Here is a 16,817-nt window from a genome sequence, read left to right as displayed (position 1 = left end):
GCCGGAACTAAGAATTCATGAAAATTTTCTCGCCGATTAAGATATTTTTTAGTTTATTATCACAAGTTCGGACAGATCTTCGTACTATTGTGCTTAAAACCCGGAATCACTGCTTCAAATCGAGAAAAAACAATATTCCTATTGGATTTCCTACTAGTCGCGCTACAAAACACATTGGCATCAGATTGGTCGCGCTATACAAAGCGACCAGTATGACAGGTCTGCGCGATTTCCATGGAGATCAAATGAGAGCTGGTTAGTCGTGTGAACGTTGCGTCGTAGGTCGCGTTGCTAGTTGTTTCAGCATGACATCAGCCTAAGGCGACGCCCAAAGACGTTCAAATTTGTATGATACTTTCTGCGGAAGATGGAAAAAAAAGATTCTGGCAACACTGTTAAATTCAATTCTCAATTTTTTAAATCGAAAAAAAAACTTTGTAGAACATTTCGAGTCGGTTCGAAGCACTTGAAAGTTACCTGGATATCAGGTTAGTTTTAATGGCTATTAAAACAATTCTGTGCACTATTTTTTCAATCTTTTGATTCAGAATGTTCAATTTATTTGTAATCTATCCAATAACTGTGAAAAAGATACGATTCCGACAATAACCGATGCTTACAGCGGCTTCATGGGAATTTTCTATTTACAACTACGATGTCGAGATGATGTGCAACTTTTTCAAATGCAAATTCATCGCAAGCTAGCTTGCTCTTAACGAAAAACTCTTCATTAAAACAATCTTTACATTCGAAACAACCAGTTAGGAAGAGAAACGACGGTTAAAAATGAAGAAAAAAGAGTTTATTTACAAAAAACTAAAATTTTGTCTTCAAACCCTACCTTGGGTAAGTGTGGACGGCTTTATACAGGCTTGATGTTTACATATGTTCTCAATTTTCTCTCCTTCATCCGATACAATTTAGCTATATTTAGCATTCGGATCATTTTTTTTTTGTTTCGATTATAGTCGTTTTACCATCTTTATGGCATTCGCGACTTTATCAACGTTACAGTTGGTGGATTGTTATTGAGAAACTATCCGGTACAACTGTGTTCGATGTTTACTCTTGGGCTCGAACTCGCGGACATCGGCTCAGGAGACAACAGACTTGCCAACTGAGCTATATCACAAGCCCATTCGGATCATGAATAGTTGGGTTGTTCTGGAATTAGTATATATTTTCGATAAAATCGGGTGTTTCAACATAAATTACACACAATAATCATTGAAAGATGCCATACTAATAGTACCATGAACTTTTTGCAAAATTTTGGACGGTTCGAGCAATAAAGTAACGTATTCAACCAAAAAAAACACAAATTCGCTGAAAATTTCCTGAAAAATCATGGCGAAAATCAACCGTCCACACAATGAAGACAACAGCAGTCCATAACAATTTACGTGATAACTTTTCTCGCTTTGCTTCTATCAAGCTCATCTCTTTAGCGTTCTGCAGCACATTGAACATAATTTTATCAAAATTGATCCACTGCTGATTTTTCAATGATTTTTTGAAAGTTGAACTATACGAAAAACCGTCCACACTTACCCCGGTGTACTTTAAGTGAAATTGGGCCTGGTCAAAAGTAACTCTAATTGCCCTTTCCGCTTGCTTCGAAATACATAATGTTGTTTTGGTAAAAATCCTGGCTACACCCATAGGCGATAACTATTGTTACTATGGTCAAAACTACTTGTCGTCTTTTAAAACGTTATTGCCAGTCTTAAAATGTGCACCTTAAGGGGGGAGGGGGTCTAACGGGTAAAAAAAACACCATTTTCACGATTTTTTTCTAGAGCTATCGTTCAAACAAATGTATTCAATTTTTTTGCATTATACAAAGCATTGTTAAAAGAACATTTAGTAATTTTTTCGTAGAAAAATATTGAAAAATGAGCAGATGATGGAGCACTTTCGAGGATGCCTTTTAGAAAACGGGATTTGCGGTGGACAGCACAGAATCATCTGAAGTCCAAAAATAAGAGCAAAATATTTTTAATAGATGTTTTTCTGGACTCCAACGTTTTTATTTAACATAAAAAAGATTTTATGAATTTTTTGTGGCTGTTTGAAGTAAAAACTACGATTTTTCACGAAAAAATCCGCCATTTTTTATCTGTAAAATCTCCCCAAAGTAAAAAAAAAAAGAAAAACGTTGGGGTCTGGTATTTTATATGTAGAAAATATGTTCCAAATTTGAGAAGAATCGGATAAGTAGTTTTCAAATGACGATGTCCACGGACTTTAAAAATGTGCTCTCGAGAAAAACGCGTTTGAAGTTTCTGCTCTTGCTTTCTTGCAGTATTAGATAGGAGGAGATAAAGGCCTATAATTTCTACAGTTTTGCTTCAATTGACTTGAAAATTTGACTCAACATTCATGAAATGTTTTACAATAAGAAAATAAAAACATAAAAAAAATCGATTTTTTGAAAGTGTAAGACCCTACCCCCCCTTAAGAAAGTATTGATTTTTATTTTACAAGGTTTCCAGAATGAATGATGATTTTCGAATGAAGATTTTACAATTTTTTTTGTCCAATCAAAGTGAAATTTTCCACAATTTGTTATCTTGGTTAGTAAATCGATTTGAAGATCTAAGAGCAGTGAAATTTTGTCTTTGAAAAACCTCATTATAGCTAAGGGCAACTCTATTGTGTATGCCTACACGGAAAAAAATTGCACGGGTTTTTCAAATACGGCGTCATGTTAATTTTACTATATCCATTATTTAGTATTTTGAACCATGATTTAGTATTTTCTACCAAAAATCTCGGCTGAGATATCTTGTAGGTATGTTGTCCTCAATATGGTAACACTATACCAAATTCTACTGGTTATTTCATCTTCGTCTGATTTGTTAGTTGAAAATTGAACATTTTGAACTGAAAAATGAACATCATTTTTGTTTCTTCTGTGGAACCGAGCCTGCTAATGGTTTTTAAGCCAATTTAACAAAAAAGTTGATTAAGTAAACATTCATCGTCACCTGAAAGCTATAAATACATCATAGTGTCAATTGTTTCGAAAGCGAAAGTTATTTGATTTTATTATGGTATGAATAGGGGCATAATTGTGGAAATTTCTTGCATGTTGTTTATTTTAACGGTTGATGTTGTTAAGATATATATCTCGCGTGATCTTTCATTACGTCGTATGAAACAAAATGTAAACAGTTTTATTACGAAAAAATACAAAAACTGACATAAACTAGTCGCAACTTCTTTCCATTTAGAATATCTGTAGCCTGGACAACATACTCCATATATAAAATACGAATTCTAAAATTGTTTTGATAACTTTTACAGCAGTTTTCTGGGAATGCTTAAGATGTTACACACGACGTAATGAAAGCTCACGCGAGATATAGGTCCAGTTAATTTTATGTAGGAATTGAAATCAATAATAATTTTAATAATGAACATATCGGTGAAACGACGGGCATAAGATCAGCTTCCCTAAAACCGATGCAATATTAATAAAAAGTTTTGTAAGACATTACAACCGAAGTTGTAATGTTGCTTCACTTTTAAAAAAATATGTGAATTTGCTAAGAAACAGAAATACATGTACGTTAGGGTGGCAATGAATGTATGGAAAAAATTTCATGATCGTTTTTTTAATCCTAACAAAAAATATTATACATACGGTGTTGGTGATTAAAACTAAACTACGATGATCGAATTTTTAAATCAGACCATTTTATTTAAAGATAATAAAAGAATTCGACTTTTTATGCATTTTCAAGTCATTTGACATCAAAATTATAATTCCAATTTTTTCCTATTTCCATTGGTCCCTTCCTTAGGCAATTTTTGAGGGAAACTTGAGCGATTTGAGGCACCCCTCAATCAAGTCCGTTTGAGCAGAAATGTCAGTCAGTCAATCATGTCTACAAAATGTACAATGTACATGGTCGGTTTTCGAATTTCGACATGACCCATTTGGCTGCCACCCTAATGTACATTTAACAGTCAGTAGAATACAATTAAAAATTAAAATTACATTACCATAGTTTTTGTACTTCTTTTAAAATAGGAATCGCTGTTCATGTACACTGGGACAACTTTCAATCGATGACCGTCAATGACGACTCCAGATAGCCAGCTACACACCTGGAAACGGCCAAATTTGCTCTGCAGTTCCACGTATCCATAGCGTTTGGTCGGATGCTGAACACTATAGAGCGCTTTTCCAAAAGCTTCAAACTTTTGTATCACCAGTTCGAATGGTACTCCAGGTCCTATGTTGGAAACCAAATATCGCCAGACATTAACCGCGAGTTCGGGGACCAGTTCGTCGTCCGAAGGATCCAGTGGAGGTGGAACTTCACCTTGGCACCGTTTTAGGTTGCGTTGCGATGTCACGTGTAGACTTTTGCCAAAAATTACCCTTCCCTTAAGAGAAGAACAGGCTTTGGAAGCTTCTGAATCGCGCATATACACAAAGTAGGAATTTGTAGGGCCTCGTAGACAGGTTATATCACCAAACGGTCGGAATAAGTGATAGATGGCTGAAGCCGTAAGACGTTCGTCTATGTTCGTAACCGTTATCTTAGCATACATTATTTTATAGTTGTGGTAGTACTTCCAGCTTCAAGTTGTTGCTTTTTCACCTGGGCGGCTGAATTTTCGGTATTTCGTATTTGAGTTACCTCAGATTTTCTATGTCTCTCTACAAACTTCACTAAAAACTTTTCCCGACGAGACGAAACGTAGTCTTGAACAAGGTAAATCCAACGCTTCCCAAAAACTTTGAATACTATCGATTCCAGCGATGATTTCTTTTGACGTTATAACTTTCTATTTCATAGATGGAATACTTAGACGTTTCAGAAGGCTTTCCCGATAAGTTTTTTCGGATAGTGAGTATTTTTGAAAAGCTTATGATTAGTATACTTAGAGAACTCACCCAAAAATAATCGTTAAAGTCCACCGTCATTTTGATTCCTTGCTCTGGTACGGTTTTTCGGTATAAATCTTCCCTCAATTGCTGGATCACAACAAACCGCCCCCGACTGTTTTACGCGATGAAAAGAATCCCACCATCACACATTGAAAGATCGACATCCTGTTGTGGATCATCAACCAACACATCGGCTCCTTATCCCAGTTATGGTTGAGATTTGCTCTTCAACATCCATTCAAAGCAAATGGAGCGCCGTCCCATATGATTTCTCCAAAGTTCGCACGCTTCACTTGATATGCACTTTTTGTATGGATAGACCAGAACCAGACTTTCGGGCAATTTACGTTCCCATCTTCCAATTTTCGATCCCAAGGAACTTATCACTAGGCGATTTAAAAAATTATTTTCAACACAGCCTTCAATATCCCACTGTAATTTGCGTAAGTAGGTATTTCTTCACTATTTTCTAGAGATTTTTGCTTGTTACCAGACCAAACACACCATCTTCACTTGTTGCTGTATTCTGCCAACTAATTATTCTGCGAATTAAAAAAATTCCTTGATTACATACACTGGAACTTGAATGAAAATGAATCACTTAAATTATTTTTTTCTCTTCAGCTTTCATCCAAAAGCACTTGAAATAACCACGAATTGGATTCGCAGTTTCGAGCAGCGTTGAATAAAATTTGATAATTTTAATAAAACCCGCCGTTATCCGCCCGTTTCATTCATTTACTCCTCCGAAAGTATAGATCTTTTTTTCCTCTTTTGGTTCAACACCAACAACCGCACACATTATTCAACTCCACACAATCGAATCGCGAGACGCTCCTCTGACTAGCTGCGCTTGTTGGAATTTGGACATTTTTTATTTTTCGCGGATGGCTTCCACTGACGTCGAAATAAAGTGCCGTTGTTGTAAAATGGGCGGAGGTTCCATGGCCAGCCAGGCAGGACTTCTATTCAATTGAAATCGACAAACATATGCAGATAAACCCAAAACATATACCTAACTTTTAGATGATTAATTTCTTCTCAAATAGACTGAGGGTAAAAAGACATTTCTAGCGTAACATTTCAAAAGGGCGAAACTGCCAAATGTAAACAAATCGAGTTAACGGTCATTCCGGATGCACGCGGTTGCACTTTACCTATCAAACGCGGTTTCATCTTAAAATTACTTAAAACTTTCAAAAAATTGATAAAATTCAATTGGGCGAAACTTCCTGTTGATGCATTTTCGTTGGAACGTGAAGTTACGCCTATTCAAAACGGAGTGAATTTTTCTATTCGTGTAGAGCCAAAAGGCGTAACTGAGTTGACCGTGTGTGACAAAACGGCCTAATTAGTTTTTTCGTGTAGGATGAATGGGCGTAACTTCAAAACCAAAACAAAAACAGCCGATCAATTGGGCGAAACTTGCAGGCGTAACTGAAATCGAAAACAATGATAGGGCGAAACTCGAAAATCTCTGAAATTACGCGAAAAAAGTTAAAGTTCTTGATAACCATCGAACAATAAGTGAATATAATGCACATTTATTGATTTTGTTGAACAAAAAGTGGTCGATTTTATAAATAGGATTTGAATAGGTGTTCCGAATTTTCAAACGCGTTTTTCTCGTTTCGAGCTAACTGCTAGTTTCGCCCTTTTTAAATGTTGTGCTAGATTTGTATTCGTACTTCGGAAATCTGGAAACAATATCAAATCTTTGGATCTCTTAAAAACATTACAATTATTTCTTTACTACGAAGCTTGTTACACTGATTTAGAAAACCAACAACGTCACGTAACATGAGACAATTGCACGTAGATAGAAGGCATACAAACATTAATTATACGCTTCGGTGACCCTGTCCGGGAACCTCTCATAGATAAATCCATAAATGGAATAAACGAATTCCTCAGACATAAGGAGTATTCAGATATCTGTGGCGAAAAAATCACAAGTAACTCACCGGTTTTAAGTATTTTTAAAAGTTAAGTGTTCCATAGTCAGTGACGCACAATAAAAAACTACTCAAGTTATTAAACAAACACATTTAGGTCTACCACCATCTACGGATGGTCATATAATCAGTAGCGAAAAAAAAACCACATGATAACCCGCAGCTAGCTACTCTGATAAGAAAGTGGAGAGTTAAACTGGTGGCGTTGTTCATGTTACTGAAAGCCGTTTGCGGCGCGACGCTTTTGCTGCTTCGAGTATCAGCTGACCCACCCACTTGTTTTATTGCTCTCTGTACTTGTCGGAAATTTGAAGGCAGCAGAAGAATCGGCAGACCGAAAATACATACTTTAAATTACTGATAAAAAGAAAGTGACTACAAACCGGATGACTGCGACGATGCAAGTTAAGGGTCACTCAATCCGATATGGAGCCTGTTTACTTTAAAACTTTTCAAGACAGTTTAAAATAACAATAGCATAATGTTTGTTTATGGATCAAATTTGGACGCGTTTCGATTAAACTTTCTCATAAAACAAATCAATAACGACTCAATTAAAATGTTTAAATAAGAAAGTAAAAGTAACAAGTTTTTCAAATTAGATAATGACATTTTTTTTAATCCTTTCTAAATTATATTCTGCTATGAGCATATGCAAAACTTTTGCAATGAAATATTGATATTTGGGTAATAATACAATTGCATGGTTAACGCCTCTCTTTTGATGATATAAGACTGGTATTATTACTCATTTCTACAGTTTAAAACAATCCTTAAAATGTAGATGGTTTTTTTTCGTATACAATTTTATGGAAGAGAATATTTAGTAGACAAGCTGTTATTTACTTATAAAATCAGTATTAGATAATAGATTAAAGCCTGATACCTGATCTTCAAACCATTTGTACTGCAGATGTTTAATGAATGAATTTTTATGTAGCTACCTTATTCAAAAATAAATATTCAAATGTAAAATATAATATTAGAACATAATAATGCCCGAAAATTATTACTCACACTAATAAACCTTTAAGAGATTTTTAGATTATTAAATTCCATCCAACATCCATACCAACAAACTGTATGCGATAAAAATATCGTGAACACATGTGACATTGGATTGGCATCTGCCGGCGGGGTGGGTCGTCTCCACCCGAATCAGTAAGGGAGATGTGGTTGAGTAAGTGGAATGTGCTCTGCTGTTGACCGCACCAAAGAACAACTGTACTTGTACAAACAACCTCTTACCGGTTCGAAGCTAATGAACGAGCGAGCATTGATGATGAGTTGGTCTTCCAGTCAGTCAGCAGTTCCAGCACGACGACATCATCAGTGCATATATTTAGCGCAAGAAAACGAAAGGTCGTTCAAAAATTCACGTTACTTATTGGTGAATTGAGAAAATTGAGCTATTGCAATCGAGACATCGAGAGATTGTGAAAAATTAAAACATGAACAAAACATTTACGATGAATCAATAAATGATCATTAATAATTTTCTATTTTATCTCTCAAATTATCGTAAGAATTTATTGTAATTGTGATTAATATTTTCGAGAACCTTCAATTTACAAAATAACTTAGTGGCTAGGTCAAGGAAGACACTTTACTGAAATACATGTGTAACTAATTATTTTAAAAAAAATGTCCTGTCTAGTGCTTTTTAAATGAATTGAATTGTTCAAAACAAATGAAGCAGTTAAGTGAAAAAAAAACTCGAGTTTACACCATGAAATCAATAAAATGCTGTGTAGGGAGATTGACGGGTCGATGACCTGTATGAAACATTGGTTATTCTTCTATTTATGAACCGATTTAGGGGCAATAATAACATTATCATTTGGAGGGTTTTTCCATAATCAGTATTGATTTTTGTGAGAAAATAAGGAGAGGAATGTTCTCTAAAGCAAGAAATACACACAAGTCCTAAGTAATTATTGATGTGTCAACGAAAAATTCCTATGCCCTTTTGTTGTGTTGTACTACATCATACATCAAAATATTCAATGTTCTGCTTTGCATTCTCGTTAAAATGATCGGTTCTATAATCGTTCCCCGAGTTCTCTCCGCCGTAGTTATCTTTTGATATTTTTTAGAATCCAACCAGCCAACGATTGCACAATCCCACCGACATCGATTTGTTCCAGATTTCCTCTTTAAAGTCAAATTTCCTTCTCCTCAAGAATGGTTATCTGGTTTCGTAGAGGGCCAAATGTCCTCTAATATTGTATTCTATACTGACGGTTCATTATCAAACGGCCGTGCAGGTGCAGGAATTTACTGTCACGAGTTGAACATAGAATATGCTCAACCTCTAGGAAAATATTGTACAGTCTTTCAGGCTGAGCTATATGCTATTATGTATGGAGTGCAAATTGCACTTCAAAAGAAGATTATGTTCAGAACAATTTATTTCTGTTCAGATAGCCAAGCAGCTATCAAATCACTCAGTGCTTCCAGTTCTAGATCAAAACTGGTAATCGCATGCCGGAAAGCAATCGAAGAACTTGCTGAAGGCAATGGATTAAACCTTCTATGGGTACCCGGACATAAGGGAATTTTTGGAAACGAATGCGCCGACGAACTCGCTAGAGCTGGATCGGAAAAGGAATTTTACGGACCAGAGCCGGCTGTCCCAATATCACCATGTTGGTTCAGAAACCAAATTCAAACTTGGTCCTCTAACCAGCATAAACGATACTGGGAAGAGTTGGACACTTGTCGTCAAACTAAATTATTTTTAGAAAAACCATCTCCAATCATATCGAGTTACTTATTAACTTTAAATAAATCTCATTGCAGCATCTTGATCAGAGCACTCTCCGGTCATTGTAAACTCAACTATCACATGCACAACATTCAGCGTGCTGAATCTCCAGTATGTGGTAGTTGTGAATCAGATGTGGAAGATCCCTTCCATCTTATATGTAACTGTCCCTCATTTGCCAGACTACGTTTTCGTACTCTGGGATCTTACGCTTTAAGCGAATCTGAGTTTAAGAAATTAAACTTAAAAAACATTCTATCATTCCTTACCGAATGTAGAAAAGAGCTTTAATGCTAATAATCCCTAGTGGAAAGGCTTTATGCCATCTTAAATAGATTGAATTTATTTCTTCCTTTTATAGGTTTTTCAGGTTTCTCAGGTAAATGATGAAATCTTGGATAAAAAAAAGGCTAGGCACAATTTTCCCGTATGTTTGGATAACGTGCCGCTATTAAGCCTACCCCCATTCTGATACCTGATACCTGAACATTATCATTTGGAGGGTTTTTCCATAATCAGTATTGATTTTTGTGAGAAAATAAGGAGAGGAATGTTCTCTAAAGCAAGAAATACACACAAGTCCTAAGTAATTATTGATGTGTCAACGAAAAATTCCTATGCCCTTTTGTTGTGTTGTACTACATCATACATCAAAATATTCAATGTTCTGCTTTGCATTCTCGTTAAAATGATCGGTTCTACAATCGTTCCCCGAGTTCTCTCCGCCGTAGTTATCTTTTGATATTTTTTAGAATCCAACCAGCCAACGATTGCACAATCCCACCGACATCGATTTGTTCCAGATTTCCTCTTTTCTTACGCGAATGCGATCACGATTGATAGCTCTTTACCCAATTAACAACATAACAGCTCTCCTCAAATAATCCCCCCAGCCAGCCACCCTCTGCCCTTTCCACCCACTACAAGCTCCGTTTGGTAAAAATTTTCACTTCCGGAGGACATCCCACACACGTAATCGATACTGTTGCCGTTTGCCGTGGAACCATCCCTATCATTTGCAGCAACAAAATTTAGACACTGCCACTGCGGTGTTGTGGAACAAGCGGAGAAAATTTTCTAAAGTAGGACAAATTAATGGCCACCGTTTTCTGCTCTGCGTTTTTGCCATCAACCCACTAGCGGACGCGTAATGGCACTTATCCAACACCGAATTCACCGATTCCGCGGCACTTGATTGCACTCGCTCGCCACAAGCGCGACGGTTACTGCAAATCCGACGGAAACAAGTGCAATTTTAGTGGCAACGTTCTTCAAATCACGAAATTTTCTTTATTTACCGTAATGTATAGAGAATTTATAAGGGAAAAAGGTCTTCGTAGAAAACTTCTCACGTATTAAGCGTACGGGAGCCGCGATTACGAACCAAACGGAAGAACGTCCAAGAACACAATGACGGGACGGCGGCTGCTCGCGAAGGAATTCGCTGCCGCCGTTGACAGGGATGCCATTTTTATTCAATATTTAACAATTTGATATCTGATTTTTTTTATACATGCGTAAAAAATTTATCAAAATTTATATTGAATTAGAAATTTCTGAATTCTAGAGTTTGTTTTGATTAGGTCGTATAAACCAACATAGTCAAAATTGAGTTATTTACTGCAAACGATTGAAAAACATGTAATCTACGTCAGGTAAAAATTTGGTTTCATTTGATCAATAAATAAATTTTAGAACATGGATTAAAATTAAGACGTATAATGACTTTCTCATTTTCGAGTGCAATTTGGTTTTTACGACTATTTGCATCGTTCTAATTTGCCGTGCATGCAAAAAGTCGCAAAACAACAATTCGGCGTAGTGGTTGAAGCGACCTTTTGCGTTTTTTTCCCGTAAAGTGCCCCGTTAAGTGTAAAAAAATGAAAATTTTCATCGGAGGTCGTGATAAATGGTAGTTTTTACTATCTTGGTACAATAGAGGCCCTCAATATGTAACTAGGTAAGTTCAATTAATGTTAATTTATGCTGCGCAAAATAGCAAATCATCAGTCTCATATTTTACAGAGGCAATCAAAACAACTAGCGGCTATTTGGATACGTTTCCGAACTCCTGGGAACGATTATTGGTATATCAGAACAGCAAGCCATCAATGTTAAGTCGGTCGACTACAATCAATCGTGATGGACAGTCCCTCGCAGCATCGATTCCGGTAATCACTGTACGGGAACTTTCAGGTAACACCTCTCTGCATACTATCAAGTTGAATATAAGTTTTCCATTAATTTCGATGGAAATTACTAAAATTGAGAAACATCCAATCAATTTAAAATGGAATTAATGTTCATCTGCATAACGACGTTAGCACCAAGTAGGTAATGCAGAATGTCGTAAGTACTTTTTCACTGAATATAACTAAACGAATAGCCATATTAAATGCATAAGCATGTTCTCCAACTATTTCCACATCTCATACCAGTTTTCCAGACAGCTCTCAGTGTTATTCAAAATACTAGAATTAAAAATGTGTTTAATAATTTCAACAGCGATTTTCTCTGAACATGCAATGTGGCTCATACGACCTAATCAAAACAAACTCTAGAATTATATCTCGCGTGAGCTTTCATTACGTCGAATGAAACAAAATTTGAAAAACTGAGATATTCACTAAAAAAGCTTCATTATAACATTATCTACCTATGTGATTGATAAAACAATCAATTTAAACCCTTTAAATATATAAAATTTAAGACTTTCAAAATGACGAATGAAACAAAACCTTGATTGCCAATTTCAATGTTGCTTACGTCCCTTCTTCCAAACGGCGAATGTGCAGAGGAAGAAAAACCTAGCACATTCGCTATGGATTCCATGAGCAAACAAGTGTATACAGGTAGAGGTTATCAGAATATCAACCTTGCAATGAATATTATTTCCGATTTTTGTTTTCAAGCGTTCTTAAATCGATACTCAAGCAGGCTTTCGAACGCTGTAAAATAATGCAGCAAGGAAAAAAACCGAACAGCAGCAGTAGCAGCAAACCTAACAACTAACAGCAGCAGGCTGATCGGCAGCAGCCTGCTGCTGATAGTCACTCAATCACCCGATTCACACTTTTATTACACATTCACTAATAAATTTACCGCTACACTCGACGACTCACTCAATGCCGAGAAAATTGAAAATTTACCGGTAATTGCCTCAGAAACATTTGGGCGTAAGTGCAAGTTGAACGAATCAAAGGACGAATGAGACAAATTTCCCCTCCACCAGCTGATCGGCAACAGAAAGCTGATCAGCAGCAGCGAGCTGGTTTGACCGATGGCGCACCCGATTCACACATTTCATTATGCATTTACTCACCAATTTACCGCTACACTAGATATTTCACTTATTAAACAGCCATTACGCCGAGAAAATTGAAAATTTCCCATAGTATTTGTATCAGAAACATTTGGGCGTAAGTGCAAGTTGAACGAGTCAAATAGGACGAAAGAAAAGAGACGAATGAAACAAATTTCCCCTCCAAACGACGAATGTGTTCAGACGTATGAACGATTTATGTTTGAATATGTCGTATGTTCCTATATGATTAAAAAATAGCTCTAAAAATTGCAAAAAATTAAATTCATAATGTGGAATATCTGACACAATTAGTTTCCATGAATATTGCGTATTTTTTGAAGGGTTATCGGCGAAGGAATAAAAATAGGATTTGAAAAACACTCTTCAAATTTCAGAAGCGTTTTTCTCGGTTCGGTGTTTCTGTTTCATTCGACGTAATGAAAGCTCACGCGAGATATAAAGCATGAGAAATTAAATAACTTTCTGGTAGTTGTCTTTAATTAATATTTTGGTGAAATTAGATCTCTCACTTGAAAAATATTGGAATGGGTGTCACAGTTCGAACACTGATCACACTGACATGACTTTTAGAACAAAAATTCGACCATTTTCTGGCTAGTTTTTTTTTTTTGTCAAATTTTGCAGGTTCGCAATACCGACGGTAGGTGGCTAACCCGCAAAAGTTAACAAAAAATGCCCAGTAGGAAAAATGTACCTGTTTACCACGATTTTATCGTAGAAATTGCTGTTTGCCAACAAACCAAATCGAGTGTCTAGTCAGTATGGTCAGTGGTTCAAATATGACAGCTCATTTTAGGAGGCTTTTATTGATGTTATACCCAACTTCTGATAGTGGAGCTCTTTTTCGCTGCGTGACATTGTGTCAACCATTGTTTTATTTGCTGCTAGTTGTGTTCGTGACATAACGCTAAGTGTTTAACTAACAATTTTTAATTTCGGGAAAATCAATCTAAAAAACGATTGTGTTTGTTTGGCGGATCAACGGATTAATTCTAATCTATTTTATACCGTATTTGTTTATGCCGAGTGTTGCACTAGTGTTGCACTGGTGCACCACTAGGTGCTGTCAAACTGTTTGTTTATTCGGACGGTGTTGCACTGGTTTTGACCTGTCGGAGTTCTGCTTACGGACGGTGGCCCACCGATAATTTTGCCAGTGTTGCGAGAGAGCGTGTGAGTGAGCGAGGTAGCAATACACTGGCGAGGATTTGTGTTTGTTTTTATCGGGTACGGTGGAACACTCCACGAGTGGAGAAAACAAATACACACGCAGCGAAAAAGTTTTTTATTTCAAAGGAAAGTGCCGCAAAAACAAAGGATTTTTTCCTTTGGTTTTGGGACAAATAAAAATTCTTTTGGTTCAAATACATTTTCCTTTGTTTCAAAGAATTTTTCTTTTGAAAAATCTTTGAATCAAAATCTTAATACTTTGAAACAAAAAAACAGTTTCATTTGATACAAAGTTGTTTTCGTTTGCCACAATGTTATTTAGATTTAGATTTAGATTTAAAAAGATTGGTTCATTGAACCATTTTCCATTCATTCCAATTGGTGGACATATTTCCTGTTGTTTTGAAATTCCTATTAGGAATTTCAAAAAATAAAAAGAAAGAAACTTATATGTTAAATTTATTTTTATTTACAACAGATGAAACACTTGGCCACAAACTAGTTCACTAAAATCGATCCGGTCCAAATTTTTGTCGACCTGACCGCTGGATTTGGAGCGGTGTCATCGTGCCCAGCTTTCATCTCGGTTGAGGCATCCACGGAAACCATCCTTCGGCTCTGGTTCTGTAAAAACGCAATCACTTATAGAAAATCTTCAATATTCACTCTTTAATTAACATACTTACCATACTTCATCCTGAATCCTTCTAATATAGCTAACTCTGACCTACACTTTCACACGACCGGCCAAACTTGATTCGATTTTTCGGTTTTGTATTCTTCTTGCAAGGCAAATCAAAATATCTTTTGAATCAAAGGCTGAAGTTTTTATTTTAAGGAATCATTTCTTCAAGTTAAAAACATTTTCCTTTGGTTTAAAAGAAGTTGACTTTGTTTTAAAAGAAATAAGCTCAAATAACATTTATTTAGAATCAAAGTATTTGCATAAATTCAAAATCCAAAAATATTTAGTTCAAAGAATTAATTCTTTGTTTTAAAAAATATTTTTTTGAATCAAAAACAAAAGTTTTTGGTTCAAATAAAACAGGAGTTAGATTCAAAAAAATGAATGTTTTGAAACAAAATCATTTTTGTTTTGGTTCAAAAGCCTAGTTTTCTCTGCGTGCAGTATTACTTTGAATACCTTGAAAATTCGGGAACTGGCAACACCGTTCTTGATGGCTGCGTTCTGTACTGCGATTTAAAGACACGACAACGACGCCAACGGCGGCCGAAAGAAGTGTTCGAAAAACTACAGCTGACGTCAGGCAGGGATGCCATTAAACATGTTTACAAACTGCTACACGATAAATCAAACGATACTTGTTTTGAATGAAAAAAACCATCATTCAGTAAAAATGAATAAAATTCCTTACATTATTTTTACACATAATATTATTAGGATAAAAATTCCAACAATGGGCGATGGAATCGAAAAGTTATTCTTTCTCTCCTTAAGAAAAACCCGTAAGATCTGTCAAAATTTGGGTGAACTTTTAGTTGCATCCAACTAATGCAAAACCATCTCTGAAATTCGACAGCGCTTCCATCCCCTATTAAATTGTTTTCAACAATTAGATGAATTTTAGGACTTAAAACTTACTATAATTTTAATAAATATTGTTATTCTAGCTTCCTAATGAACTCACATGAAAATCCAAGGGCTGTGTACAAAGCATCAAATATTATATATTTTTCTTTTGAATATTGAGGAAATGTAGAACATTCTGAGTTTTTTGCATTACAATTTATTTTTTTATTTCAATATGTTCCTACTCGAATTCCATATGGCAATCAGCAGAAGAAATAAACTTCAGGATAGGATAGAGTAGAAAATATAGCAAGATAGTATTTTTTTTCTCAAGCAAACAAAATTACACTTAAATGCTATTTATTTATGTTTTCAGTTCTTAACTGAAATTTACCAGACTCTTTTGAAAATGTGATTAGGGCTAGGTAATTACTCGTTTTTAAGATATAATGCATTATGATTTCCAATCTGAATCAATTGTTTGTGTTGGCCAAATTAGAGTTAAATACAATTACATGAATAATCGACCACAATCAATATTGCTGTTATTTATATCAATTTTTTGTTATCATAAAATACTTCACACACAATGAACCATTAATTTTGGCTTATACAATACGTCTTACAATTAACAGTACTTTATGTAAAATTCTTACATACGTTTCCGATTTTTTTTGTTGCGTAATATTTTACAAATACGAGGAATATTTTAAATACTATATCAAATCTAACAATTGAGATCCACTTTGCGCAACTGTTACTATAAACTACGTACATACACGTTGCGTGATGTCCAACATCCGTGAATAACTATCATTAACCATCCTACATCTACTTGTTACCACCGCTTTCGGTCACAGTTGGAATGTAACTGTCGACATGCATGGGGCCCTGCTCGTAGGCCGGCCGCTCGTAGTAGCCTTCCTCGAAGTGTCCTCGCGAGCGCTGGTGAGCCTTCAGCGAGGTGCCCTGGATGAACCGTTCTCCACAGGTGCCACACACGTACGGTTTCTCGCCGGTGTGACGACGCACATGCAGCGTCAAATCGTTCGATTGCGTAAAGGTCCGGTCGCAGTACGTGCAGGCATATGGCCTAAGAAAAGATTTTTAGACTTGTAACATTGAATTGTTAGTGAATTTGAATCTTACCTCAACCCGGTGTG

The 16,817-nt window shown here is 35.9% G+C and overlaps 3 protein-coding genes across 16 annotated transcripts in view; 1 reads left to right on the top strand and 2 right to left on the bottom strand.

The window, feature by feature from the left end:
• LOC129756296 (F-BAR domain only protein 2) overlaps nt 1-11,029 on the bottom strand; it is a 67,843-nt gene extending 56,814 nt beyond the window's left edge. For 11 of the 14 annotated variants that reach the window (XM_055753124.1, XM_055753126.1, XM_055753127.1 and 8 more), the window contains exon 1: nt 4,012-4,581. In XM_055753124.1, the coding sequence (XP_055609099.1) occupies nt 4,012-4,566 (555 nt within the window). In that variant the 5' untranslated portion in view covers nt 4,567-4,581. Of the gene's footprint in view, nt 1-4,011; nt 4,582-4,912; nt 5,449-10,731 lie in introns of those variants that run through there. The other 3 variants (XM_055753134.1, XM_055753135.1, XM_055753136.1) reach the window with 3 other exon arrangements.
• LOC129756308 (V-type proton ATPase subunit e 2-like) overlaps nt 1-16,817 on the top strand; it is a 404,689-nt gene that overhangs the window by 118,105 nt on the left and 269,767 nt on the right. The window lies entirely within an intron of this gene.
• On the bottom strand, nt 15,865-16,817 carry LOC129753971 (endothelial zinc finger protein induced by tumor necrosis factor alpha-like; the record flags this gene model as incomplete). The annotated part of the gene is made up of 2 exons (XM_055749825.1): nt 15,865-16,747; nt 16,804-16,817. Coding segments are annotated over 2 exons (276 nt in total), but the record flags the coding sequence as incomplete, so codon positions are not given.

The sequence above is a fragment of the Uranotaenia lowii genome, chromosome 3 (genome assembly GCF_029784155.1).
Source record: "Uranotaenia lowii strain MFRU-FL chromosome 3, ASM2978415v1, whole genome shotgun sequence".
Taxonomy (NCBI): domain Eukaryota; kingdom Metazoa; phylum Arthropoda; class Insecta; order Diptera; family Culicidae; genus Uranotaenia; species Uranotaenia lowii.
Note: the sequence above shows the minus strand (reverse complement) of the source record. Positions and strands in the feature narration are given on the sequence as shown.